Below are 25,173 nucleotides of genomic sequence, written 5' to 3'. Positions count from 1 at the left end.
TCAATCTATTACAAGGTTTAAAAGATTTAAATTAAAATTTTAATTTTACTTTTTCCTGCACAATAGATTTATTATTCATTTTAAAAACCGAAACAGTCTATGGCCATTAGCTAGAACTTTTCAGTATATGCATCGGGATCGATATACACTTAACAAAAATAAGTGTTTACATCAATTTGATCAAAGCACGTGTACGTTGTTGGGCTGACTGGTTATTTAGTGCTGAGGTAAAAAATTCACATGGTAAGCAACTGGCAAGATTAAGACTATAAAACTAATTTAATGAAAATTCTGCATCTCGATTTTTAAAGCATGATCACGTCGCAATTCAGCCTTAATCACAGGGGCTTGTCACGAAATATTTATTAGCTGTTTATCTTCCTAGTAGTAGGGGTAACTATATTAAAAGAAGATAAATATTTTTATAGTAGGGGTAAATATATTAAAAACAGATAAGTATTTCCTGACAAGACCCTGTGCCTTAATGTTCTCTTTGACGAGTACTGTACTCCGAGTCAGGTTGTCAATACTCTTATTTTCTGTATTGTTTATGATGCTCTTTTCTGCATTATTTCGAGTTTCTTTAAATAATAACTTTTATTGGTTATTGCCTCAGTCTAATTTTTTTTACTTTTTACATCATAGGTTATAAACAGCTAGGTTATAAATAATGAGTGGGAACAAAATGCACAATACTTGATCACTGTGACATGAATCTATATGCTGACAACCATTAAACATTTAAGGAATTGGACTCTTTTATCTTCTTAAAGAGTATATTCCTGAAAGGAATTTTCAAGTTGTGATTTCAATTCAATGAAGTCAAAAAAGAAAGGAAAAGAGAAAAGCAGAAGCACCAAACCAGTGCTTGAGGCAGCCAGTATAGAAACAAAAGACACTGAAACATTACCTGAAAATGACAGTAAAACTCATAAACCAAGAAAGAGAAAGACAGGAGATCCTGGACCAATTGCAAATGAAGCCTTGCAATTTAATGATGAGAATGAAAGTAAAAATGTGTTGGATGTAGTGTCATCTGGCAAACAAAAATCGGACCAGTTATCAAAAAAGAAACAAAAGAAGACAAGAAAAGATGAAACAGAATCAGAGACTAAAGAAATTGCAGAGAGTATGTCATCTGAAATAGCAAAAGAAGATAAAAAGGGTCAAACAACGAAGGACAAAAAATCAAAGAAATCAAAATTCACACAAAAAGAAACTAGTCTCGAAAGTACGATTGAAATGAAGGAAAACATGGGATCAGAGGAAGATGACAGTGGTAAAGAAATCAAACAAAAGAAAAACAATGCAATAAAATCCAAGAGGGGATCAGAAATTGTCACAGGAGAAAGGATGGAAGGAGATGAATTAGACAAAAACCTGACAAGGACAAAAAGCAAAAAGAAAAGGAAAAGAAAGTCAGTGAATGAAGCAGAAAATGAACTTGTTGAGAGTGATAGTGGGGGAAATATAGAACCTAATCAAAGTGAAGAACCTAAATCAAAGAAGAAAAAGAAGAGAAAGCTTCAAAATATGGAGGAAGAGGCAGTGGATGAGGAAAACCAGACAGTGTCAAGTGAAGGAGGAGAGAGCAGTGAAAAGGAAAAGAAACAACCCACAGAGAGTAAAAAGAGCAAGAAGAAAAAGAAGAAACAGAAGAATAAAGAAACTGACCAGACAGATGAGGCCACATCAGACACGGAGCAAAAGGCTGAAAAACTGGCATCTGAATACCTGCATCAGTGGGCAAACAACAGGGAAAGCTGGAAATTCCAAAAAGTCAGACAAGTGTGGCTGTTGAAACATATGTACAGTGAAAATAAGGTATATTACAGTTCTTCTGATGAATTGACAAGTTTATAAATTACCAATACTTGATATCGCGATTACTTAACTTAGTGGAACTCTTTCGCGATGGAGGTAGGAAACGTCTGTTAGGTGTTATGTGCTATTTAATACAATGGAAGATCGATCATTGTAGCATTTATAATGACAGATAAGTAAAAAATCCTGGTGGAATACCTTGCTGAACAATCGCTGAACCAGCGTGATAAATTTTTGAGAGGAGCCAATCCTAAATTGTTACATTTGTAACGAATATTTTTAATTAAGCTTACTCTTCTCTTTAATTTTTCATTGAAAATTGTCACATTTTAAAGCAGATAAAATATTCAAAACTTTCCTTGTTTGACAATCTACTATTTGGAATTCAATATCTTGCAAAACATTTTGATTTTGGCATTAAATTGTTTGAATCAGTGGATTGTCACTACTGTAAACAATGTAATGTGCCCCAGAAATTTATACCTTTCTCGACTCCCCCGCAAAAGAGCAGTAGTAAGTTAGATAACTGCGAGGTACTTATTGGTGGTCGCGATATTACGTATTATAAAAATATTACACATGTATATATTCCTTGTGACTCCATCTTTTCCAAATACAATGTATTTTCAATTTGATTTAATAAAATAAAAATAAAATATGCTTGTAAAATCCCTTGGAACAACTCGAATTTTACAAAATCTTTAGTGGTCTATTTATAGGTAATCAATGAGGACTTTGCAGTGCTGTTGTCATACCTGGATGGAATGAAAGGAAGGTCAAGGGAGGTCACTGTGGAACAAGCAGAAAAAATCATAGAGGAGGATGGAGACAAAGATGGTCAAGTTCTTTTTAATTCTTGCATACTATTAAATGTATATATTCTCCAAAAAGACTAGAGCCCATTATTTTAGCTCAGTTGGTAGAGCAGTCACTCCAGGACATGTAGGTGGTAGGTTCAAACCCTAGTAGCAACCGACCTAAGTCGATAAGAAATTGAAAACAGCTGTTCCTAGGCCAAGCTCTCAGCACTTTGAATGGAAAGTTGCAGGTCTTTTGGATGAGATTTTAAAACCTGAGGCCTGTGTCATGGCAGGCATTCAGACACAATAAAGATCCTCACTGCTTAATGGCCCTTAGTGCCGAGTATAGGTCTAGATTTGAAGCCTTTCACCAGTGCAGTGGCTTCTCTATGAGTGAGAAGTCCTCGAACAGGAAGTAAAGTGACATATAATTAATCAACCAATCAATAAGACTAGGAATATCAAAATACATTTACCAGTATCGTCAAAATTTAATATTATAGGAAATCTGTCAAACTAACCATCTGTATTGAGCCATTCCTGTCATATGCTACAGTCAATTTTCCTTCCGAAAATTTTTCAATATATTTTATCTGCATTCAACAACCCTCTGTCAAATGCATCATGCCATCATCATTTTCTGTTCTAAAGTTTTTTCCTTGTCCTTAACATTTTGCAGTAAGACATTTTAAAAGATGCACTCAAAATGCAATACTTGTATTCCAAAGTTTTTGATAAAGTATCAATAGAAAGAAGCAAATTAGAAGTAAATATTAATAGTCTTCAGCTTCAAAGGTTACCTGCCAAATGTGATCATTTCAGAATTATCCTTGATAGATCTTTTAGTGCAGGTTTGACTGTATTTTTCTCTTACACTGAATACAAGATTGACTGTATTTTATTCTTGCACTAAATTGTTCTTTTTTTTCTTTTCTTCTTTTTTTTTTTTTTGATAACTCATTTAAAATACAATACTTACATGGTGCTGGAAGGAAGATTGATAAGTAAATGAGGCATAGTTATCTTTTATCAAATATTATGGGAGTAAAATAAACTTAACTTGTGTGATTAAGTTTAACAATTCATTTACCAGTAATTTTCTTTTTCTTTTTTACAGAGTTAGACCAAGTGAAGAATGAAAGAGCAAGACAGATTGTCCAGTTATTGACTTGAAATTTTCATTTAGTGCTAGAAAGACAGAAAAAGATATTTGCTTCTTATGAATTAAATATATAATTGAAGAGGATTCAATTCTGTATTCAGGATATAGAGAGTGCTAGGTTACATGAACCACACCTATTTAAAACATTTCTGGAATACAGTAATCCAAAATTGTTTTTCAACTTTGTAGGTAAAAAAAAATATGCTCTTTTTGAAAAAAAAAAATAGAATTGCTATTTTGGATTTAAGGGTTTATGACATTTAATCATTTCACTCTTTTAGATAAATGATTTAACTGAATACAAAATGCATGTAAAAGAAAAATCTGAACAGTATACACAATGCAATTGTCTCAAAACTATACCCTTGATATATCAATCCTTGAATAACGTTAAGTTTTTAGATTTGTCTGGCTTTGATCTGTCTTAAAAATTTTCACATTTTTAACTTCTTAAATTTTCAGGAACTGGCCAGTAAGCCAGTTTTACCAAACTTGTTACAAAGTATCGTTGGGAAAGAGAGATTCAAGTTTATTCAAATGAAAGACCATGCCCTTCCCCAAGGGTCATGATTTGAATAAACTTTAAATCAACACTACCTGAGGATGCTTCCAGATGAAAATGACCAATCATGGCTATGCCATTTTTAAAGGATTTTCCCAAGATAAACTTTGATTGCCCATTGTGGTCCCATCCTACCCCCAAGGGTCATGATTTGAACAAATTTTAATCTACACTAACTATCATGATTCCACATAATTTCATATTTTTATAGTCCAGTGGTTCTTGAGACTTGGAGAAAGCATTGCCCTTCATTTGAGCAAATCTGATCCCTTCACCCAAAGATACTTTGTGGCAAGTTTGGTTGATATTGGTCCAGAAGATAAAAATGTGAAAAGTTAACTGACAATGATGACGACGGACAAAGAACAAATTTCCATCAGAAAAGCTCGCATGAAGGCTCCAGTGAGGGAAAGAAAAATCACAAAAAACATAGGTTATCAAAGATTTTAAAGCTCACCTCGATGAATGTCATTTATAAGTAAGGCAAATATCACATCATATTTTTTCTACTAAGTGTGCATTCCAAGTTCAATATCCAAGCAATTTTGGTTTCAATGGGCCAGTTATTTAGAAATGGATTTGCTCCAAAAACTATAACTTGTTTACTATCTAAGAAAATGTCGGTTATAAGTTTTAAAATCTGGATCAATAGAGGTATAAACGATGTAAGTTTGGTCAAGATAGGGCATATACATGTAGTTACTTAGAAATGGAACTGCTCCAAAATCTATAACCTGACCACTCATCTGAAAAATGTAGGTCAGATCCAGCATCCAAAGCAAGTTTTGTCCATCCCTGGATGGGTCATCCATGCAAGTTTGGTCCTGGTTGGGCAAATAATTACTTGGGAATAGACCTGCTCAAAAAACTAAAACCTGGTCACTCATTTGGAAAATGTAGGTCAGATCCAGCATCCAAAGCAATTCTAGTAGTGTCCATTCCTAGATGCATCATCCATGCAAGTTAATTGGTCCAGGTAGGGCTTAAAGTTACTTGGGAATGGACCTGCACCTAAAACTTTAACTGAGACACTGACAGTATAGCATAACTTCAACTTCACTATGTTGAGGTGCCCCCCCCCCCCCCCAAAAAAAATTGTTGGGTAACAAGCAGTATTAAGGGGAAAAACATAATGTTGCCAGCAACAATCTGTACAATTATAATTTTTGGATGGCCATAATATTTGGTCCACAATACATGAATGTTCAGTGAGGATAGGTGCATATTGTCATCAGTGACTGTATACAAAACAACAATAAATGCATTTACTGTCACACGATTCTTAAGATATTCTGGGAAATAATTTGATTTTGGCAAACTTGTATGTGTACAAGAAAACCTAGTGACCTGAAATCAATATATTTAACCTGTGTATAAAGTGTGAAAATTGTCAAACAAAGAATGCTCAAGATATTGCTTGGAAATCGGGGTTCAAAATGACCATAAGAAACCTCTAAGCTGTGTATGTGAAGCTGTAAACAAAAGATAACAAGACTGTCCAATTGCTTGAAATCACATTTATTTCCCTCAAATATCAAATCCTGCTAAAAATATAAAAACCTCTGCTGTGCAATAAAGCTTAGTGGTTCTTTGACATTGCACAGCAATTCAATATGATTTAATAATAAAAAATATGAGGCTCACTTTGGTTTATATATATCTGGTACATAGTTATTGTAATACATGTTATCAATTACTGCTCAAGTAAAATAGGTTCATTCAGAACTGAATGCCTAAGCATGTTACTTAATTAAAATAGTGAGTTGTTTTAAATTTTATTTGTCGTGAAAAAGTATATGTCTATTACATTCTATTAAACATTCAATCATAAAAAAAGTGATTTGATAATTGTACATGTATATTCAATAAAAAAAAATAACTTAACATGTAACTTACAAAATTTGCTCACTGATTATAAATCTACAACAAATTCTACAACTGTAATACAAAAACATAAAGCATTATCCTTATTTGGTAGCAATGAATTGCACATAGATGAAAGGCTCCCAAGTATTGGTCATTTTAAATTTAACCATCAATAAAACTTGCCTTAACAAGTCAATGGGCTTAAAAAATCACCAGGTTTGAAAATATCTGGATTAAATAGGCTAATGTTTTATAAAAATTAAGAAAATGTTTCGGGACTACAAAATTCTGTGATAATGCACAACACCTTGATTTGTTTCACTACATGCAGCAGAACGACAGATTCTTATTTTTCTTATATATTCTAAATATGTTTTTTTTTTTTTTTTTATTGAAATACACAGTAACCCTAGAAATTGTACTTAAATTTTTCCCACAAATTAACAAATACAAAAAATACATTTAAAAAAACAAAGAGATATTTAAAGAGTTTTTTTAACAGCCTCCGCACTAAAACAAACAGTAAATTACACCTACCCTAGCAATAATCAATTGATTAATATTAAAAAAAAAATGAAAAAAAAAATTAATCAAGACAGTTGTAAAATTGTTTTTAAAAATTTCTCAATAAATCAATTTTATGATCTAGCTCTTAAAAGAAGCATGTACATAATTTAGAAAATCATTAATACAAGCATGAAAAGATTTTTAGTTGTGTCACAAAATTCCTGAGGCGAGCATGGCAGAATACCAAGAGCAGAGTTGTGTGCAGTCACAGTACTAACTCAGTGTGGAGATCAATTTAATTCATTCAGAACTTTCTTAACTTCCTCAAACACCTGTAAGAAAATAAATGCATTTATTGTCCTTAATTTTCTTTCTTACATCTATACTAATTACGTTTTCACATGTTACTCCTAACTCAGAAAATAAAACAAACCTGTCGCTCTTTGGGTACAGTTTTTTTCTAACACTTTCAAGCCCTGTTTTCCATTGACTTTATAAAAAATGTTTTGTTTTAACAATATCTGTTCCACATATTAGTTTCTCATATTGACAGACAGCAGATATTCTGATTTTATGCAGGTACCCCCGACCCCTTACTCATCAAAATTGTTCTTTGCAGCTTGCTATGTTGTAGGAAATTTTCTCGTGATTTTTTCGCTATTTTACACTAGTACTTTCTTTAAACACTTACCTCTTCTGGGCTTTTTTCAGCATGTATTTCACTAACTAAGTTCAACTTTCTAAATTGTTCTATGATCTCCATTGTGGATTCAGTGTAAGTCTTTATTCTGAAAAAAAACAACAAACTATTACTGAGCATATAGGTAACATGTGTAAAATAGCCTTCATTGTGGAAAACTTGGCATCCACAAGGACATCTGGTGACTAATTTTACAATGAACATAGAAAAAACATGAAAGTGATGAATATTGTGATTTCTTCTTAGCTTTTTCTTAACATTCAGACAAAAGCTTGAGAGTGTAATTAGAAATATTTTGGAAATTTTTGAATAAAATTTTATCACCCCAATTCCTTCATTACCTCTTCTTCAGACTCTCTTCATTGTCATCTGTTCTGCCGCTGGTCTTCCCTCGAGACAAACACCTCTCAACACAAACCTAACAGTTAGTACAAGAGACTGAAGTAGTTATTGAGATATAAACAAGAAAAAAATCAAACTAGTCTATTGTGATTTCCCATTATTCAATATCTCAATCCTGGTAGAGTACCATAATACCTCGAGTGTAACTAAATCTTTACTACTCATTCCTACAATTTAATATTAATAGGGTTCATTCAAGCTAGAAGGCACCATTTTGTATGTTTTAGCTTAATTCATTTTTGCATACAATGAACTTTTGGTTTCTCTAACATCAATGTCTTGAATATCATGGATATGTTTGAGTTCAAAGGCTTAACCAATTTTAACCTCTTATATTCTTGTAGAACTCAAATTTTTCTCTTAAGATAACTAGAATTGACTGTACACATTGTTTTGTAGATACCAAGTAATTAATTTTAGACATATAAACAACCTATCAATAATCGTACATAAACCTATTATGTGCATAATCACTATATTCATTACACATCCAATATATTGATCTATTTATAATGATTTTAAAGGATCTTTTAATATTAGAGTAATGTTTAAAAAAAAAAGAAATTTTTTTCAAAAGAATATTACACACCTGTTCTGAACAGTTAAAAAACAGCACTCGTATAACTTTGGCAACATCACTCATTTCCTTATTCCAGCCATCTAAGTTGTCACGGTTCCTTGGAAACCCATCAATTAAAAATCTGTCCTTGCCACTTTTTTCCATGGCCTAAGATTTGATATAAAAAGTGGTACATTATATATACATGTGTCAAAACAAATACTTATAAACTTTTTAAGTATGTGCTTTCTTGAATTTTTTTTTTTTAATTCAATTTTCAAATTTTCCTTAAAAGAGCATTTGCCTTGTAAATAAAACACAAATTACAAAATAATTGTTGTAAGATTTTAAATGTACTTTTAATATAACACACACTATACTCACTCTTTTCAGTAGAGAGCAGGTGATCTGGACAGGGACTATGGTACCGTTTTTTATGTGGCCTTCTATCTCCTCCCCGAACTGTGACCCTGGACGTTGTCTCTCCTCCCTCAAAAGGTCACCTGCTGATAAATGCACATAACCAAAGTCCTGGAAAAAACAAACATCAAAGTTAAAAGCTTTTTAACATGTTTATAAAACCTCCTGAATCCAAGCATTTACAAAAATATATCCCAAAAAGGATAGGAATCTTAGAATATCAATATCTTGTTTCCAGCAATGACTTTATCGACAAAAAGATGACTGCAATGTTAGCTAAAGTTAATAAAGTCAATAACTTTTACTCTGACTCAACTTACAATAACTAAATCTCAGAAACAGCATTTAGCAAAGCTGAACTAAAAATTGACTATATATAACAATATGTTCACACTCTTCTATACAACTGAACTAAGAACTTACCCTGACAATATATTCATGCTGTGTATTTATTACTAGAGTAAGAACTTACCCTGACAATATATTCACACTGTGTTCCCTTCCCTGCTCCCGGTCCTCCTAGTACAAATATCACATTATATTTTGTCATGCTGTAAATACCCCGACTGAGGAAAGATCGCTGGGTTTGACAAAATGTATTAATTGTACTCAGGAGGGGGCTTTGCAATACTCTTAGAAGTCCAATTTTGAAGCCTGCAGTTTAAATCTGAAATAAAATCAACTTTGAAAGTCATGGCAAAAAAAAGGACCTAGGGTCTGCCTTCAATATGTGTGCCAGTCACTTAAATCACATATCAAGATTATACAATGCTTTTAAATTTAAAATTCTGTTTTATTTCTATTTTATCTGATTGTAAACTGTAAATATAGCTCTTCATAACAAATTCCATCCATTTTCTGAATTTAAAAATGTGCAGTCAGAACGCCAGAGCTGATATGAAGCCAGTGAACATGGAGAAGGGGTGGGATTTTTTGTTTTGTGTTAAATCTATGGTCTCTCTGGAAATCAAATATTGATATAATTCAGATGCCTGCGTTTTAATCAATATGTAAATTTTGAACACTCTGTAAAATTACTTTGAAGTACATTAAAAAATCATACCAAGATACGAGACAGTACGTGCTGAACTTGAAATTTAAATATTTCAGGTTTTGTTACACGAGTAAACGTAAACTTTGCAACAACAACTTCCGGTTTATTGTAGATACGGCAACTCGTTCGTGGCTTGTTTCTTTTCATATTTTATTTAGTACTTTTACATTTTCTAAAGGTCTGTTAGATTTACACAAAAAACAAGATAAAAATGAAAAAAATATATATGGAGCAGTGCTAAGAGGTAAAAGGTTAAGCACTAGCACAGTACATACAGTAATGATTAAGGACGTTCTCCACACAACACACTAAAGAGTTCCATTTCCAATGTAATGCAGCGACAAACCATTGATAAAAAATGAATTAAAATTAAAAATCTACAGTATTAAAAACCATTAGTAGTCAATTTTAACATCCTCCACATTATAATTACGTTAATATGCAGGGGCGTTACTTATTTTACACTATAGGAAATGTTACATGTAATTCAAAGTCTGTTTGGCCCCCCCACTTTTAGAAATGTACCGAAAATGTAGTATAATAATTGGTACTAAAAGTAGTTGACACTGAAAAGAAGTGAAATAGGATTTTCCTCACCTTTTTTTTTTCTTTCTTTCTTTTTTTTTTTTTTTGCTTGTCAACTAAAAAAATTTTTCTCTGGGTGGCCCCCCCACTTTCAAAAACGATGCTACGCCACTGATATGCTTACTTATTTTGTAGATACCTTACAGCTAGTGCGATGAAATACCTAGTATTTTAGATTTTTTTTTAGTGATTTTTTTTCCAGTGCACACAGTCGCCATAAATGTCATCTTATACATAAATCTTACTTTTTTGTAATTATAATGAAAATGAACAGTGATCGATAAAAAATCTTTTTTACAAAATGGATTCATTCAGTTTTTTTTTTACACAGCATAAAATGCAGACCCTGGAAATTTCGTTGGAGGAGTTAGAAATATAAGGTTTAATCCTATAGTTTCAAATAAAGAAAAACAATTGATTAATAGATTAAACGCAACTGACAAACGATTTAAAACGATTTGAAAAAAAACCCACTAAATTGGTGCGCCATATGAGAAGTCGGATTGAACCCCAGAATTATGTAAATCCCCTCTGTGTATTATTTGATTACAATAAGACTTCAAATACTAGTCTTATAATGCATGCACTTAATTGAATTTGTCAGAAACCAGACAGGAACCCCCTACTCAGTTAAGATGTAAATAGAGAGATGTATGACAAGAAATTTGACGGACTGACAGATGGATGCACGGGCACTGGAAGTTAATGTAAATATATAGTATGTGCTTGTATAAAAAAAGACGGATGGGGATATAAAGGTTACTTAGTATACGTGTATGTGAATGTACTCGCAAATTTTTTACACACGTAATTATTTTTCTCAGTCTCATTTAATTAAGTTGGTTATCTATTGGATGTAACGTAAAGACATAAGTCCATGTATGGATGTATATGCTGTTTTGCGAACTTCTATGTCAAAGATGGGATACCGTAGTAGTAGTCAGTATGCACCGGTAAAACGTGCATATGCCAAACATAAATCGAAAGTAAGAGAAGTCAAACCAAAAGATGGCTTCCGAACCTTTGAGCGCAGAATACGCCAAATCAGGGAAAGCAGGCTGCAAAGGATGCGGAAAATCCATCAACAAGGGTGAACTGCGTGTAGGATTTGTGGGTAAAGCAAACTTCGGTGCTACTGCATGGTACCATTACGACTGCATCTGGAGAGACGAGGAAAACCTAAAATCTATCGACGCCAAAAAGGGCGCGAAGCTTCTGGTCCAAAATTACGACGAATTAAAGGACGACGATAAGAAGAGGCTTGATGGTGATTTACCAAAATACTGCAAACAAGCCGCTGAGAAAGCCAGCAAGGCGGAACCAAAACCCAAGAGTGATATGGCAGCAGAATATGCTCCGTCTGCGAAATCGAATTGTAAAGGATGTTCGAAAGCCATAGAAAAAGGCGCGCTCCGTGTTGGATTCCCGGGAAAGGCCAACTTTGGAGCCACGGCATGGTACCATTACGAATGCATATGGAATGAAACATCGTATTTGGCACCGATAAATACTTCTAAAAGTTTGGAAAAAATTGTGGATGGATTCAAAAATCTGAAAAAGGAAGACCAAACAAAACTACAAAAAGATCTGAAGAAACAGTGCGAAACGGCAGTGAAGAAAGAATCTGAGCCCAAGCCGCCGTCCCTGAAAATGGCTGCCGAGTATGCAAAATCGGACAAATCAGAATGCAAAGGATGTTCCAGCAAAATCAGCAAAAACACCCTAAGGGTGGGTTTTACTGGAAAGGCTAACTATGGCGCCGTGGCATGGTATCACTTAAACTGTCTGAAGAAATGTCAGAAGGAATATTTAGAAGGCATAAAAGCAGGAGAGCCAATGAAAAGTATAGTGGAAGGATTCGACAAACTGAACAAAGATGACCAAAAGAACATTGAGAGTGAAGTAAAGGCATTGTTACCAGGAGCACCAAAACGAAAGTCAGAAGGTATAATTTTAATTCATCAATAATTATTTTTGCTCATAAAATGTATCTTTGATATTGATTTAAAAAAAAAACAACTTCAAACTCATGTCACTGAAGTCCGGTTTTTCAATGTAAGTTCTTATTAAAGAGAATTCAAAAATCTGTCAAACTTATTTATTGAATCTTGGCATTTTCTCCTTTTTTTTTAATAAATAAATTAATTGTTCATATGTAGTTAATGTACTTATGTATATGAATGACTATTTAAGACATTATATTTTTTAGGTGGTGAAAAGTCTGTTCCTGCCAAGAAGGGGAAAAAGTAGAAGAATGTTGACTTTTTTTTTTTTTATCAGAGATGCGTTCTCTTTACATTCTGTTCACATGTGTGCAATAAAAAGTTTCAAAAATAAAATACACAAGTAGAACTTGAGTTTATATATATTTTAAATGCAAAGTTTATTTATGCATCTTTGTCACGAGTAACGTTTTCTCCAATTAGATTGCGTTTTCTCAGACACTACTCAAGAAAATTTCAATTGACAAAATAAAAAAAAAATATATACATAGCATGTAAAGTGATAAATATTAACTGACGATGACTTTTGATACACATTTTAATGGGATTTGGAAAGACACAAGGAGCTTAATTTTGGACACGAACAGTTTTTAAAATTTTTTATTTAAGATTTATTTAAAAAAAAAAGGGGGGGGGGGGTAAATTGTCCTATGTCATGTAAATTTTGAATTTACCGGGTGGCAGTAAATACAAAATTTACAACATGAGTAAATTATGTATTTACTGCCACCCGGTAAATTCAAAATTTACAACATGACACCTATACCTGGAATTTTTGGTTTATCTTCAAGAATTTGGATGCCTACATTACAGTAAATATGTAGTTGCGAATGACTTGAGATCTCTAGAAGATGGGCGAAAATGGCAAGTATGATGTCCAATATGGGACGAATAAGAAAGCAAGAAAATATATTTCAAATTATAGCAATTTCTTATAACATGTTTGTAAAATCTGCAATTTACAAGAATCTCACAGAATATGTTTTGGGCTATTAAAAAGAATATACATGTACATACTAAAACAGGCAAAAATGATTAATACCTCATACTTGATCTAGACTGGCCTTGCTACCTTTGATGTTAAAAGGTCACGGTCGTAAATTCATAAATTATGTTTGTGCAACACACTCGTTTCCAGACAATGTCCCGAGAAGCTTTTGAGTTTTTGCAATAAAATGTTATACCATAACTCCCTTTGGCCCCGCCCGCCCTTGTTTAAGTGCTCCACCACCTCAATTCCCGTAAAGTCCATAAAAATGTACATTCACTTTCATTTATGTACGAACAGCGAATTTGCCGTAAATGTAAATTGTTGCCCATTCCTCATGTAATCATAGTCCATGTCAACCATCTGTTTTACTGCAATTGGGGAAAAATGTCAGAATGTTAATTTTATTGATGTTTTGCGTAATCGTGAAATTCATGAGACACATGGGTCCTAACAGTCACCGAGAATAATTCCACTATTTTCTTCAGACAATTTATCTGTTTTTTTTCTTTAAAAAATATTCGCAAGACTTTCAGTTTTGTTACAAATATACATGTGTATCACACTTAGAACTACATGGATATCGGCCAATTAGAAATGGAAATAGTTTTTTACCTGAAATGTTATATATGTACATGTATTCAAATTACTTTTATTAAATAAAAGTGGTCCACATCTTGATCTTAACATCCAAATAAATCATAGCTGCATTGCTGTAATATTTTTAAGAGAGAGACAGAGAGTTTATCAGTGGTCTTAAGGAACACAATTAAAAAAAAACTGATCCATTTTATTTGCAAGGATGGGCTCAGAATTAAATAAATTCTACATATATCCATGTAGAGTAAACTCATTAAAAAAATCTCCAATTGAACATTTAATTAATAAGGGTAATGAATGCAATAAAAGACCATCATTAATCTTGAATGATTAATAACTTAAAAGTTTGTACTGAAAATGATCTTGCACGTGTCTTGCACGTTTGCTGTTATAAAACAAAATATCAAACGTTGTCTATATAAAAAGAAAATTGAAAACGAAGTTTATAAGCACCGAGGTCTTTCTAAACGTAAAAGGTAAGGATGTTTGTTTTCATTTTGTATAATGATGCTCCAAACTATCCGCATGTACCAAAATAAAAATAATGTTATTTCCAAAGAAATGTTAGAATAAAATAGAATTCTTATATCAATCAGATGTGTATTATTTTTTTTGTTGAGTAAACAGTAAACAAAGCGTATTCTTATAATGATAGAAAGTTGATCCAGAATAATAAAGAAATGGAGCTTTCATGTTTGATAGACTCACTTTCTCTGATTCACCTTAATTTCATATCATAAAATTATGTACATAAAAAACCTCATAAGAACCTATGGACATTCAAATGTATTGTTTTGTTTACAGTTAATGTAATACATAATGTATACATGTATCTTACAATGCATTTTTCCCATTGGTATTTTTTTTTTAATTCTCTTGACTGACAATGATAGTACCAAATATAGTGCAAAATTTATGAAAAACACAATTTATAACCATAATCATGATAATACAAGCTACATAGAGGCCCTTCTAACACTGGAAGTCTTATGAGGCGCTATTTAGGTATTTACTGCCAAAAAGCGATATCACCAAATCAAATAGGTGACATCGCCTTTTGGCAGTAAATACCAAAACGGCGCCTCATAAACTCTTAAATCATATAAATTATCTCCACAATTTCTGAAAGAATATCATCAAATACAATTTATTTTAATTCATTTTCGATACATCTCTTTTAAATTTTTCATTCATTGAATTCTGTTTCCATAAATTTATAATCAGCTAACACAATGTTTCGACTGACTGTACTGGCATCTCTTCTTGTCCTGGTCACACCCAGATACCCTCAGCCTTGTGAGAGAGAGCTCGACTGTCCAAAGTATAGAGTCATAGAAAGATATAATGTAAGTTCCCTGCATGGCCCTAATTTTGTAACACATCCGTGAGAGCAAGCATTTTATTTACACGTGTATATTTATTCATTTTATTTTATTCTTTTTTTTTTGGCGTGTTACTTTTTTCCTCGATTCTATATATTTTTTTTACTTCTGTTAAGCATTTACACATTATTTGTGCTTTCAATTTTATCGAAAATTACATAGAAATATATTTGTGGAAGTGATCTAAAGTGTTTTATGCTTCAACCATTATTTTAGCATACTACTTGTATTACATGTATATTTCATAATTGTAATTTTACGTTCACAATTTATTCAAACTGTGCACATTATGAAAAGTTGGCGCAAGTTAAGTATCAATATCAAATAATTTATGAATACCCGAATAAATAACTAGAAATATTTTCTTTTGTTTAATTAGGGATATGAGCTGAGGAGGTACGAGCCGTCGCTGTGGGTCGGGACACGGAATGTGATGTCCTCTTCCCGGAGAGACTCGGCTTTCTCTAAGTTGTTCTCCTATATTTCCGGGAACAATGAAAGAGGTACATAATTATAAAATACGAGAAAAAAAAATCAGCAAGTCACAAAACAGCCGAAACATTTCATTTGTTTAAATTCGTAACATGAACAATTTTCTGCAGGGTTGAAGATTCCAATGACTGCTCCCGTGCTCAGTACATATACCCCTGAGAGAGGGATGTATAATAACCAATGGACCATGAAGGAAATGTTGTTTATGGTCCCCCATAACATGAAGCGATACGCCCCTCAACCAAACGACCCCACAGTTTACCTCAAGATGCTTCCTCAAATGGACGTCTACGTTAAGTAAGTACGATAAAACTTACAAGCCTAAATCGTGAGATTGAATTGCTTTTAAATTGAACAAAGGAAAATGGGAAGTGAAAAGGGCAACATCAAAAATGAAGTGGACCTATGTTTTTATGAAATATGACACACAAATTTTATTTTTAATTGAAAATGTAATAATTAAATCAGCACTACTTTAAAATAAATGATAAAGACATACCCAGTCTCTGTAGCAGCTGATGGATTATCTCCTCAAATTGGAGAGTCGGTGTCAAAGGTCTTTAAATGTATCCTGTTCATTTATTACTTCTGTATGATTGTTTCAGGAAGAGAAATAGTTGATGAGTTTCCTCCAATTTTCCGTAATACACCAAGAATACAAATCTATATTACCATGATATGTATTTGTGGGGGGAAATTCCATTCAAACTAATTTAATAAATTTTTAATATTTTTTTGTTCAAGATCTTATGGTGGATACTCGAATTACAGAACAAAGCTTGCTAAAGTCAGAGAACTGAAGAGTGACATTAATAACAGATATTTATATGATAACAATGCCTTCCTCTCTGCTGGGTACAATGGTCCTTCAGAACCCTACAACATGAGGCACAACGAAGTATGGCTGGTAGCCAGGCGTTGATATGCAACGTTATATCAAACTGTCACAGATCTGTAATCCATGCAGTGTGAAACAGGACTGTAGCTGAATAAAGAAAATGGCAATGATGATTACTTGATTAATTGATAAAATAAAGATATATTGTACTGTATTGTACTGAATAAGTGTCTTTTATATTGTATTGTATACAGTATACATGTATGTATGTTGTCTGTTTAAGAAGATAAACTAACTAAAGCTAAGGGTCTCTCAGTTTCAGCTATAGGGCTGCTTGACACTGCAGATTTGTGGCCTTTTTCTTTGATCTTTCTGTTGTGATACATCCCATATCACATTCCATGTCCCCCATGAATGATGTTGCAGGAGGCACTTATCGTAGAAAAAAATGTTACAAATATTTCAACACTTCGTCATTGATTACGGTTCAAGTATTATACCAGAGACATGAATAAGTGTTTTCCTTTAATATCTCTGATATAATACACACTAGAAATCAAAGCTTATTAAAGGGAATTTTCTTTTAAACAACGTTCTTGATTGTCGACTGATCATTTTATTAGTTTCAAGAAATTTTACTAACCTTGACTGTGCCTCATCCCTCTCACCAACTAAAATGGTTTAAAATTGGAACGATCAAATTTAAATACATCTATAGAATTACATACCTTTTAGTTTCCACTTTGTAGTTAACTCAACAGACAAAAAATATTTACCGTTTAGGTAAAAAGTTAGATCCGCCAATTAAAACTTCCGAATGAAAATGGGTTACCAAGGAAGCATTCAACGTGGTAACCAAAGAGTTACACAGCGCGAAAGTTTGTGGATTGTGAAAAAGAGCAGAGTAAGAACTTGCAAAATACACAAAGAAGAAAACATCCATAGAGGTTTGTTCCATATAAATATGTTTGATGTTGGCTTCAACTTCATTAAAATATTTATTTTGAAAAAATAGACATGAAACAAGAGAGATATCTTTTTATAGTACTGTAGATCTTATAAGGTTCAAAGGCTAACATCATAGTCGTTAGGTGGTTGACTTGGACAGAAAAGGTACCAACAAGGAAATTATCTTAGTCAAAATGCAGATCGCTAACTAGGCCTATATAATTATTGTCTAACTATGTATTAGATTTAACAGGTGTAGGACAAAATGTTCTGTTCAAGTATAGGCCTAATACAGTATAAATACAGACATTACTTGTAATTTTCAAAGCAAAACAGCATTTCGAAAGTTATACCGTAAATTGTTCAGAGCAATTTAGTCTAAGTTTTCATTCTTTTTTAATTTGAAGATGTTAAACACCCCTCCCTACCTCTAATATATTTTTAATTCCCGGATTTTACACCGTATCTGCTTTGAGCCTTACAATTACAAGGAACCCGGATATGGTTACCATGACTTCACACGAGTTGTAGGCCGCGGATGATTTGGATGCACGAAAATAGGAGAGATTAAAAAAAGACGTGTATTGGGAAAAAAGAAACAAAAATCAGGTATAGAGATTTTCTTGCGTTTAATGGCAATGTCCAGAGTTTAAATTTACGATTTTAGAGCTAAGTAACACGTGAAAATGTATCGTATTGAATTTTGTTTACCATCTTCGCAATGACAGGGGTTAAGAGTCAATACGATGCCGTTGAACCAACTTCGGCGTGTTGACTCAGGACCCCTGGTATTGCAAGCATTTTCTTTACAAGCAGAAAACTGTGTTTTAGTTTTAAAACTGTATTGTTATTAAGTTCCAAAATTTTCAAACTCTATAGACAAACCCAGTGGATTAAAAAATACTGTTTTGAGCCACTCACTCATAAAACTTCAGAATGTGACTTGTATATAGTCTTGGTTGTAATAAAAGCCAAGGATACAGCAGTGCTTGATATCCACATGTTGCAGGACAGACACAATACACTGAAAAAAGGGAAAATTTTCTTTCCCCTTCATATGTTTTTATATATGCTGTATCTGCAAGTCTCAGTTAATTTCTATTTACATTAGAATCTATGGAGCATGCACAATGCAGATAAGAACTGAAGTGACATTGCTGATACATGCAAGTCACATTCTGAATGAATAATGTAAGTGGTACCAATTGCCAATGTCCCTGGTTTTGTCTATGCTATAGACAAACCCAGTGGATTAAAAACTGTTTTGAGCCACTCACTCCTAAAACTTCAGAATGTGACTTGTACATAGCCTTGGTTGTGATAGAATCCAAGAAACAACAATGCTTCGTGTGCACTTGCTTGCCGCATAAACACATTGAAGAAGGTAAGTTCATTTTATTTTTTCAATTTTCATGTTTTGACATTCTTACGATGCTTTTTTATCTCAGCTACAAGTCTATTATTATTTTTTCCAGAAGAATATAAGGAGAACTGGCATGGAGTCAAGTGTGAATTCAGCTTCGTTCAAGTCACATTCTGAATGATTAGTGTAAGTGTTACCAGTTGCCAATGTCCCTGGTTTTGTCTCTACTATAGACAAACCCAGTGGATTAAAAAACTGTTTTGAGCCACTCACTCATAAAACTTCAGAATGTGACTTGTACATAGCCTTGGTTGTGATAGAATCCAAGAAACAACAGTGCTTCGTGTGCACTTCCTTGCAGCAAAAACACATTGAAGAAGGTTAGTTCATTTTCTTTTTTCAACTTTCATGTTTTGACATTCTTACCATCCCTTTTTATCTCAGCCACAAGTCTAAGTATTATTTTTTTCCCAGAAGAATATAAGGAGCATTGGCATGGAGTCAAGTGTGCATCCAGTTGTACTCAAGTAACATTCTGAATGAGTAGTGTAAGTGGTACCAGTTGCCAATGTCCCTGGTTTTGTTTATGCTATAGACAAACCCAGTGGATTAAAAACTGTTTTGAGCCACTCACTCATAAAACTTCATAATGTGACTTGTACATAGCCTTAGTTGTGATAGAATTCAAGAAACAACAGTGCTTGATGTGCACTTTGCTTCCCGTACAAACACATTGAAGAAGGTTAGTTCATTTTATTTTTTCAATTTCATGTTTTGACATTCTTACAATGCCATTTTATCTGAGGTACAAGTCTATGTATTATTTTTTTCCAGAAGAATATAAGGAGCATTGGCATGGAGTCATGTGTATCCATTTATACTCAAGTCACATTCTGAATGAGTAGTGTAAGTGGTACCAGTTGCCAATGTCCCTGGTTTTGTCCATGCTATAGACAAACCCAGTGGAATAAAAAACTGTTTTGAGCTACTCACTCCTAAAACTTCAGAATGTGACTTGTACATAGCCTTGGTTGTGATAGAATCCAAGAAACAACATTCCTTGGTGCGCACTTGCTTGCTGCACAAACACATTGAAGAAGGTAAGTTCATTTTATTTTTTCAATTTTCATGTTTTGACATTCTTTCCATCTCTTTTTATTTCAGCTACAAGTTTATGTATTATTTTTCCCAGAAGAATATAAGGAGCATTAGCATGGAGTCAAGTGTGAATTCAGCTTTATACAAGTCACATTCTGAATGAGTAGTGTAAGTGGTACCAGTTGCCAATGTCCCTGGTTTTGTCTATGCTATAGACAAACCCAGTGGATTAAAAAACTGTTTTGAACCACTCACTCCTAAAACTTCAGAATGTGACTTGCACATAGCCTTGGTTGTGATAGAATCCAAGAAATAACAGTGCTTGGTGTGCACTTGCTTGCTGCACAAACACATTGAAGAAGGTTAGTTCATTTTATTTTTTCACTTTCATGTTTTGACATTCTGACCATATCTTTTTATTTCAGCTACAAGTCTATGTATTATTTTCCCCAGAAGAATATAAGGAGCATTGGCATGGAATCAGGTGTGCATTCAGCTGCACTCAAGACATACTCTGAATGAGTAGTGTATGTGGTCCCAGTTGCCAATGTCTGTGGTTTTGTGTATGCTACAGACAAACCCAGTGGATAAGAAAAACTGTTTTGAGCCACTCACTCATAAAACTTCAGAATGTGACTTATACATAGCCCTGGTTGTGATAGAATTCAAGAAACAACAGTTCTTGGTGAGCACTTGCTTGCAGCAGAAAAGCATTCAGAAGGTCAGCTCATTTTATATTTTCAATTTCATGTTTTGACATTCTTACCATCTCTTTCTATTTCAGCTACAAGTCTATGTATTATTCTTTTTCCAGAAGCACATAAGGAGCACTGGCATTGAGTCATGTGTGCATTCAATTGTACTCTAGTCAAATTCTGAATGAAAAATATGGATGGTACCAGTTGCCAATGTCCCTGGTTTTGTCTATGCTACGGAAAAACCCGATTGATGATTAAAAAGCTGTTTGAGCCACTCACTCATAAAACTTCAGAATGTGACTTAGTATCCAAGAAACAACAGTGCTTCGTGTGCTCTTGCTTGCAGCAAAAACACATTGAAGAAGGTAAGTTCATTTTCTTTTCTCAATTTTCATGTTTTGACATTCTTTCCATCCCTTTTTATTTCAGCTACAAGTCTATGTATTATTTTTTATCCCAGAAGAATATAAGGAGCATTGGCATGGAGTCATGTGTGCATCCAGTTGTACTCAAGTCACATTCTGAATGAGTAGTGCAAGTGGTACCAGTTGCCAATGTCCCTGGTTTTGTCTATGCTATAGACAAACCCAGTGGATTAAAAAACTGTTTTGAGCCACTCACTCATGAAACTTCAGAATGTGACTTGTATATAGTCGTGGTAGTAATAAAAGCCAAGGGTACAGCAGTGCTTGATGTTCACATGTTGCAGGACAGACACAATACACTGAAAAAAGGGAAAATTTTCATTCTCCCCTTCATATGTTTTTATATACTGTATAGGGGATTAATTTCACGGGTTGTAATTTTCACGGTTTTCTCTCATCGTACAGGATCGCTGTTTCTTTAATTCGCGGAATTCTTATTTTATAGAAGTCACCTCCCTTGTCTTTATCCGTTTAATCCATACCATAGCTACATGTTAACGACATTAATCAGCGTTATGTCTTAATTTCAGGAACAGCAAGGTAGTTTAATACAAAATAGACTTCATAAATAATGACGATTAATTAAATCAGGTACAGTTACAAAATATCCTTGACTATAAACGTCAAATGACTTTTCTGTATGCTGTTACAATGAGTGCTTGTACATCCTAAGATTTTCAAAACAACGCGGCGAAAAAAACCACTGGACGGTAATAACTGTGTTAATGAAGGTAATTATGGAAATAATATCCTCCCAAATCTTCAGTTAGTTCGATACTTATTTGAATGATTTTTTTTTAAAAATCAAAATGTCGATAAAAACTATGATATGCATGATAATCGTGCGTGGTAACATTTGTTACGCACTGGTAATCAAAACTCATGGCCCACGTGTTTTGATTGATGAAACATGTAGCGTTGGCTATTAAAAAGCATTTTATCAAATACAGATAATTAACTGTTGATGTAAGCCTGCTAATTAAACTAATTGAATGTGAAGCACTACTCGTAATTACTGAAATGACCATGTACTGTGGTACATGTTTTTAAACCTGTCGTAGTTTATTCTCAAATTTCCAAATAAAACGTGGAGATTATTGAAAAATTATTCACTGTTTCTTGAATTCGCGGATTTATTATCACCGTGAATATAGCGAATATTAACACCGCGAGTTATTTTCCCCCTATACAGTATGCTGTATCTGCAAGTCTCAGTTAATTTCTATTTACATTAGAATCTATGGAGCATGCACAATGCAGATAAGAACTGAAGTGACATTGCTGATACATGCAAGTCACATTCTGAATGAATAATGTAAGTGGTACCAATTGCCAATGTCCCTGGTTTTGTCTATGCTATAGACAAACCCAGTGGATTAAAAACTGTTTTGAGCCACTCACTCCTAAAACTTCAGAATGTGACTTGTACATAGCCTTGGTTGTGATAGAATCCAAGAAACAACAATGCTTCGTGTGCACTTGCTTGCCGCATAAACACATTGAAGAAGGTAAGTTCATTTTATTTTTTCAATTTTCATGTTTTGACATTCTTACGATGCTTTTTTATCTCAGCTACAAGTCTATTATTATTTTTTTTCCAGAAGAATATAAGGAGCATTGGCATGGAGTCAAGTGTGAATTCAGCTTCGTTCAAGTCACATTCTGAATGATTAGTGTAAGTGGTACCAGTTGCCAATGTCCCTGGTTTTGTCTATACTATAGACAAACCCAGTGGATTAAAAAACTGTTTTGAGCCACTCACTCATAAAACTTCAGAATGTGATTTGTACATAGCCTTGGTTGTGATAGAATCCAAGAAACAACAGTGCTTCGTGTGCACTTCCTTGCAGCAAAAACACATTGAAGAAGGTAAGTTCATTTTATTCTTTTAATTTTCATGTTTTGACATTCTTATCATCTCTTTTTATCTCAGCTACAAGTCTATGTATTATTTTTTTCCCAAAAGAATATGAGGAGCATTGGCATGGAGTCATATGTGCATCCAGTTGTACTCAAGTCACATTCTGAATGAATAGTGTAAGTGGTACCAGTTGTCAATGTCCCTGGTTTTGTCTATGCTATAGACAAACCCAGTGGATTAAAAAACTGTTTTGAGCCACTCACTCATAAAACTTCAGAATGTGACTTGTACATAGCCTTGGTTGTGATAGAATCCAAGAAACAACAGTTCTTGGTGTGCACTTGCTTGCCGCACAAACACATTGAAGAGGGTAAGTTCATTTTATTTTTTCAATTTCATGTTTTGACATTCTTACCATGCCTTTTTATCTCAGCTACAAGTCTATGTATTATTTTTTTCCCAGAAGAATATAAGGAGCATTGGCATGGAGTCATGTGTATCCATTTGTACTCAAGTCACATTCTGAATGAGTAGTGTAAGTGGTACCAGTTGCCAATGTCCCTGGTTTTGTCTATGCTATAGACAAACCCAGTGGATTAAAAAACTGTTTTGAGCCACTCACTCATAAAACTTCAGAATGTGACTTGTACATAGCCTTGGTTGTGATAGAATCCAAGAAACAACAGTTCTTGGTTTGCACTTGCTTGCAGCACAAACACATTGAAGAAGGTAAGTTCATTTTATTTTTTTTCAATTTTCATGTTTTGACATTCTTTCCATCTCTTTTTATCTCAGCTACAAGTCTATGTATTATTTTTCCCAGAAGAATATAAGGAGCATTAGCATGGAGTCAAGTGTGAATTCAGCTTTATACAAGTCACATTCTGAATGAGTAGTGTAAGTGGTACCAGTTGCCAATGTCCCTGGTTTTGTCTATGCTATAGACAAACCCAGTGGATTAAAAAACTGTTTTGAACCACTCACTCCTAAAACTTCAGAATGTGACTTGCACATAGCCTTGGTTGTGATAGAATCCAAGAAATAACAGTGCTTGGTGTGCACTTGCTTGCTGCACAAACACATTGAAGAAGGTTAGTTCATTTTATTTTTTCACTTTCATGTTTTGACATTCTGACCATATCTTTTTATTTCAGCTACAAGTCTATGTATTATTTTTCCCAGACGAATATAAGGAGCATTGGCATAGAATCAGGTGTGCATTCAGCTGCACTCAAGACATACTCTGAATGAGTAGTGTAAGTGGTCCCAGTTGGCAATGTCTGTGGTTTTGTGTATGCTACAGACAAACCCAGTGGATAAGAAAAACTGTTTTGAGCCACTCACTCATAAAACTTCAGAATGTGACTTATACATAGCCCTGGTTGTGATAGAATTCAAAAAACAACAGTTCTTGGTGTGCACTTGCTTGCGGCACAAACGCATTGAGAAGGTCAGTTCATTTTTTATTTTCAATTTCGTGTTTTGACATTCTTACCATCTCTTTTTATCTCAGCTACAAGTCTATGTATTATTCTTTTTCCAGAAGAATATGAGGAGCGTTGGCATGGAGTCAAGTGTGCATTCAATTGTACTCTAGTCAAATTCTGAATGAAAAATGTGAGTGGTACCAGTTGCCAATGTCCCTGGCTTTGTCTACGCTATGGACAAACCCGATTGATGATTAAAAAGCTGTTTGAGCCACTCACTCATAAAACTTCAGAATGTGACTTGTACATAGCCTTGGTTGTGATAGAATCCAAGAAACAACAGTGCTTCGTGTGCACTTGCTTGCAGCAAAAACACATTGAAGAAGGTAAGTTCATTTTCTTTTTTCAATTTTCATGTTTTGACATTCTTACCATCCCTTTTTATCTCAGCTACAAGTCTATGTATTATTTTTTTCCCAGAAGAATATAAGGAGCATTGGCATGGAGTCATGTGTGCATCCAGTTGTACTCAAGTCACATTCTGAATGAGTAGTGTAAGTGGTACCAGTTGCCAATGTCCCTGGTTTTGTCTATGCTATAGACAAACCC

General features: G+C 33.7%; 4 protein-coding genes and 2 long non-coding RNA genes across 12 annotated transcripts; 5 read left to right on the top strand and 1 right to left on the bottom strand.

The window, feature by feature from the left end:
• Positions 1-739: 739 nt before the first annotated feature.
• Positions 740-3,998, top strand: LOC134279355 (cylicin-2-like). Its single transcript, XM_062761742.1, has 3 exons — positions 740-1,824; positions 2,544-2,661; positions 3,742-3,998. The coding sequence occupies exons 1-3, from the start codon at positions 817-819 to the stop codon at positions 3,795-3,797; spliced, it is 1,182 nt and encodes a 393-aa protein (XP_062617726.1). The 5' UTR covers positions 740-816; the 3' UTR covers positions 3,798-3,998.
• Positions 3,999-5,850: 1,852 nt separating this feature from the next.
• Positions 5,851-16,425, bottom strand: LOC134279361 (UMP-CMP kinase-like). Of its 2 annotated transcripts, none has more exons than XM_062761747.1 (7): positions 16,406-16,425; positions 9,275-9,469; positions 8,767-8,913; positions 8,413-8,550; positions 7,763-7,839; positions 7,413-7,509; positions 5,851-7,053 (listed from the first exon to the last, which is right to left on the bottom strand). In XM_062761747.1, exons 2-7 carry the CDS (start codon positions 9,350-9,352, stop codon positions 7,012-7,014), a joined length of 579 nt encoding a protein of 192 aa, XP_062617731.1. In that variant the 5' UTR covers positions 9,353-9,469; positions 16,406-16,425; the 3' UTR covers positions 5,851-7,011. The 2 variants fall into 2 exon arrangements, with proteins under 2 accessions (XP_062617731.1, XP_062617730.1); XM_062761746.1 differs by lacking the exon at positions 16,406-16,425 and adding an exon at positions 9,866-10,002.
• LOC134279359 (uncharacterized) lies at positions 11,403-12,793 on the top strand. Its single transcript, XM_062761744.1, has 2 exons — positions 11,403-12,386; positions 12,651-12,793. The coding sequence occupies exons 1-2, from the start codon at positions 11,450-11,452 to the stop codon at positions 12,689-12,691; spliced, it is 978 nt and encodes a 325-aa protein (XP_062617728.1). The 5' UTR covers positions 11,403-11,449; the 3' UTR covers positions 12,692-12,793.
• Positions 14,446-16,958, top strand: LOC134279360 (heme-binding protein 2-like). The gene is made up of 5 exons (XM_062761745.1): positions 14,446-14,508; positions 15,257-15,378; positions 15,794-15,917; positions 16,017-16,203; positions 16,651-16,958. Exons 2-5 carry the CDS (start codon positions 15,265-15,267, stop codon positions 16,826-16,828), a joined length of 603 nt encoding a protein of 200 aa, XP_062617729.1. The 5' UTR covers positions 14,446-14,508; positions 15,257-15,264; the 3' UTR covers positions 16,829-16,958.
• A 2,300-nt stretch (positions 16,959-19,258) lies between these two features.
• Positions 19,259-20,868, top strand: LOC134279354 (uncharacterized). 2 transcript variants are annotated; one of them, XR_009994616.1, is made up of 5 exons: positions 19,259-19,435; positions 19,530-19,797; positions 19,890-20,155; positions 20,248-20,515; positions 20,610-20,868. It is a non-coding gene; the product is annotated as an uncharacterized LOC134279354 (long non-coding RNA). The 2 variants fall into 2 exon arrangements; XR_009994615.1 differs by having other exon boundaries at positions 20,607-20,868.
• A 2,292-nt stretch (positions 20,869-23,160) lies between these two features.
• On the top strand, positions 23,161-25,167 carry LOC134279353 (uncharacterized). Of its 5 annotated transcripts, none has more exons than XR_009994612.1 (5): positions 23,161-23,507; positions 23,604-23,866; positions 23,961-24,034; positions 24,858-24,950; positions 25,045-25,167. It is a non-coding gene; the product is annotated as an uncharacterized LOC134279353 (long non-coding RNA). The 5 variants fall into 5 exon arrangements; XR_009994614.1 differs by having other exon boundaries at positions 23,601-23,866; positions 23,964-24,034; XR_009994613.1 differs by having other exon boundaries at positions 23,601-23,866; positions 25,048-25,167.
• Positions 25,168-25,173: the final 6 nt, after the last annotated feature.

Source organism: Saccostrea cucullata, unplaced genomic scaffold (assembly GCF_032062105.1).
Source record: "Saccostrea cucullata isolate Sc308-1 unplaced genomic scaffold, CSIRO_AGI_Scuc_v1 ctg82, whole genome shotgun sequence".
Classification (NCBI taxonomy): domain Eukaryota; kingdom Metazoa; phylum Mollusca; class Bivalvia; order Ostreida; family Ostreidae; genus Saccostrea; species Saccostrea cuccullata.
Note: the sequence above shows the minus strand (reverse complement) of the source record. Positions and strands in the feature narration are given on the sequence as shown.

What these genes read in the sequence shown, in the direction of transcription:
- LOC134279360 (XM_062761745.1), top strand. Translation starts at nt 15,265, where the DNA reads ATGTTTCGACTGACTGTACTGGCATCTCTTCTTGTCCTGGTCACACCC. An exon ending in GAGTCATAGAAAGATATAAT is followed by an intron (nt 15,379 to 15,793) that starts GTAAGTTCCCTG and finishes TTGTTTAATTAG; the next exon opens with GGATATGAGCTGAGGAGGTA. An exon ending in CAAATGGACGTCTACGTTAA is followed by an intron (nt 16,204 to 16,650) that starts GTAAGTACGATA and finishes TTTTTGTTCAAG; the next exon opens with ATCTTATGGTGGATACTCGA.
- LOC134279355 (XM_062761742.1), top strand. Translation starts at nt 817, where the DNA reads ATGAAGTCAAAAAAGAAAGGAAAAGAGAAAAGCAGAAGCACCAAACCA. An exon ending in ATATGTACAGTGAAAATAAG is followed by an intron (nt 1,825 to 2,543) that starts GTATATTACAGT and finishes GTCTATTTATAG; the next exon opens with GTAATCAATGAGGACTTTGC. An exon ending in GGAGGATGGAGACAAAGATG is followed by an intron (nt 2,662 to 3,741) that starts GTCAAGTTCTTT and finishes TCTTTTTTACAG; the next exon opens with AGTTAGACCAAGTGAAGAAT.
- LOC134279361 (XM_062761747.1), bottom strand. Translation starts at nt 9,352, where the DNA reads ATGACAAAATATAATGTGATATTTGTACTAGGAGGACCGGGAGCAGGG. An exon ending in CCTGCTCTCTACTGAAAAGA is followed by an intron (nt 8,551 to 8,766) that starts GTGAGTATAGTG and finishes ATCAAATCTTAG; the next exon opens with GCCATGGAAAAAAGTGGCAA. An exon ending in CTGAAAAAAGCCCAGAAGAG is followed by an intron (nt 7,054 to 7,412) that starts GTAAGTGTTTAA and finishes ATTTTCTTACAG; the next exon opens with GTGTTTGAGGAAGTTAAGAA.
- LOC134279359 (XM_062761744.1), top strand. Translation starts at nt 11,450, where the DNA reads ATGGCTTCCGAACCTTTGAGCGCAGAATACGCCAAATCAGGGAAAGCA. An exon ending in ACCAAAACGAAAGTCAGAAG is followed by an intron (nt 12,387 to 12,650) that starts GTATAATTTTAA and finishes TATATTTTTTAG; the next exon opens with GTGGTGAAAAGTCTGTTCCT.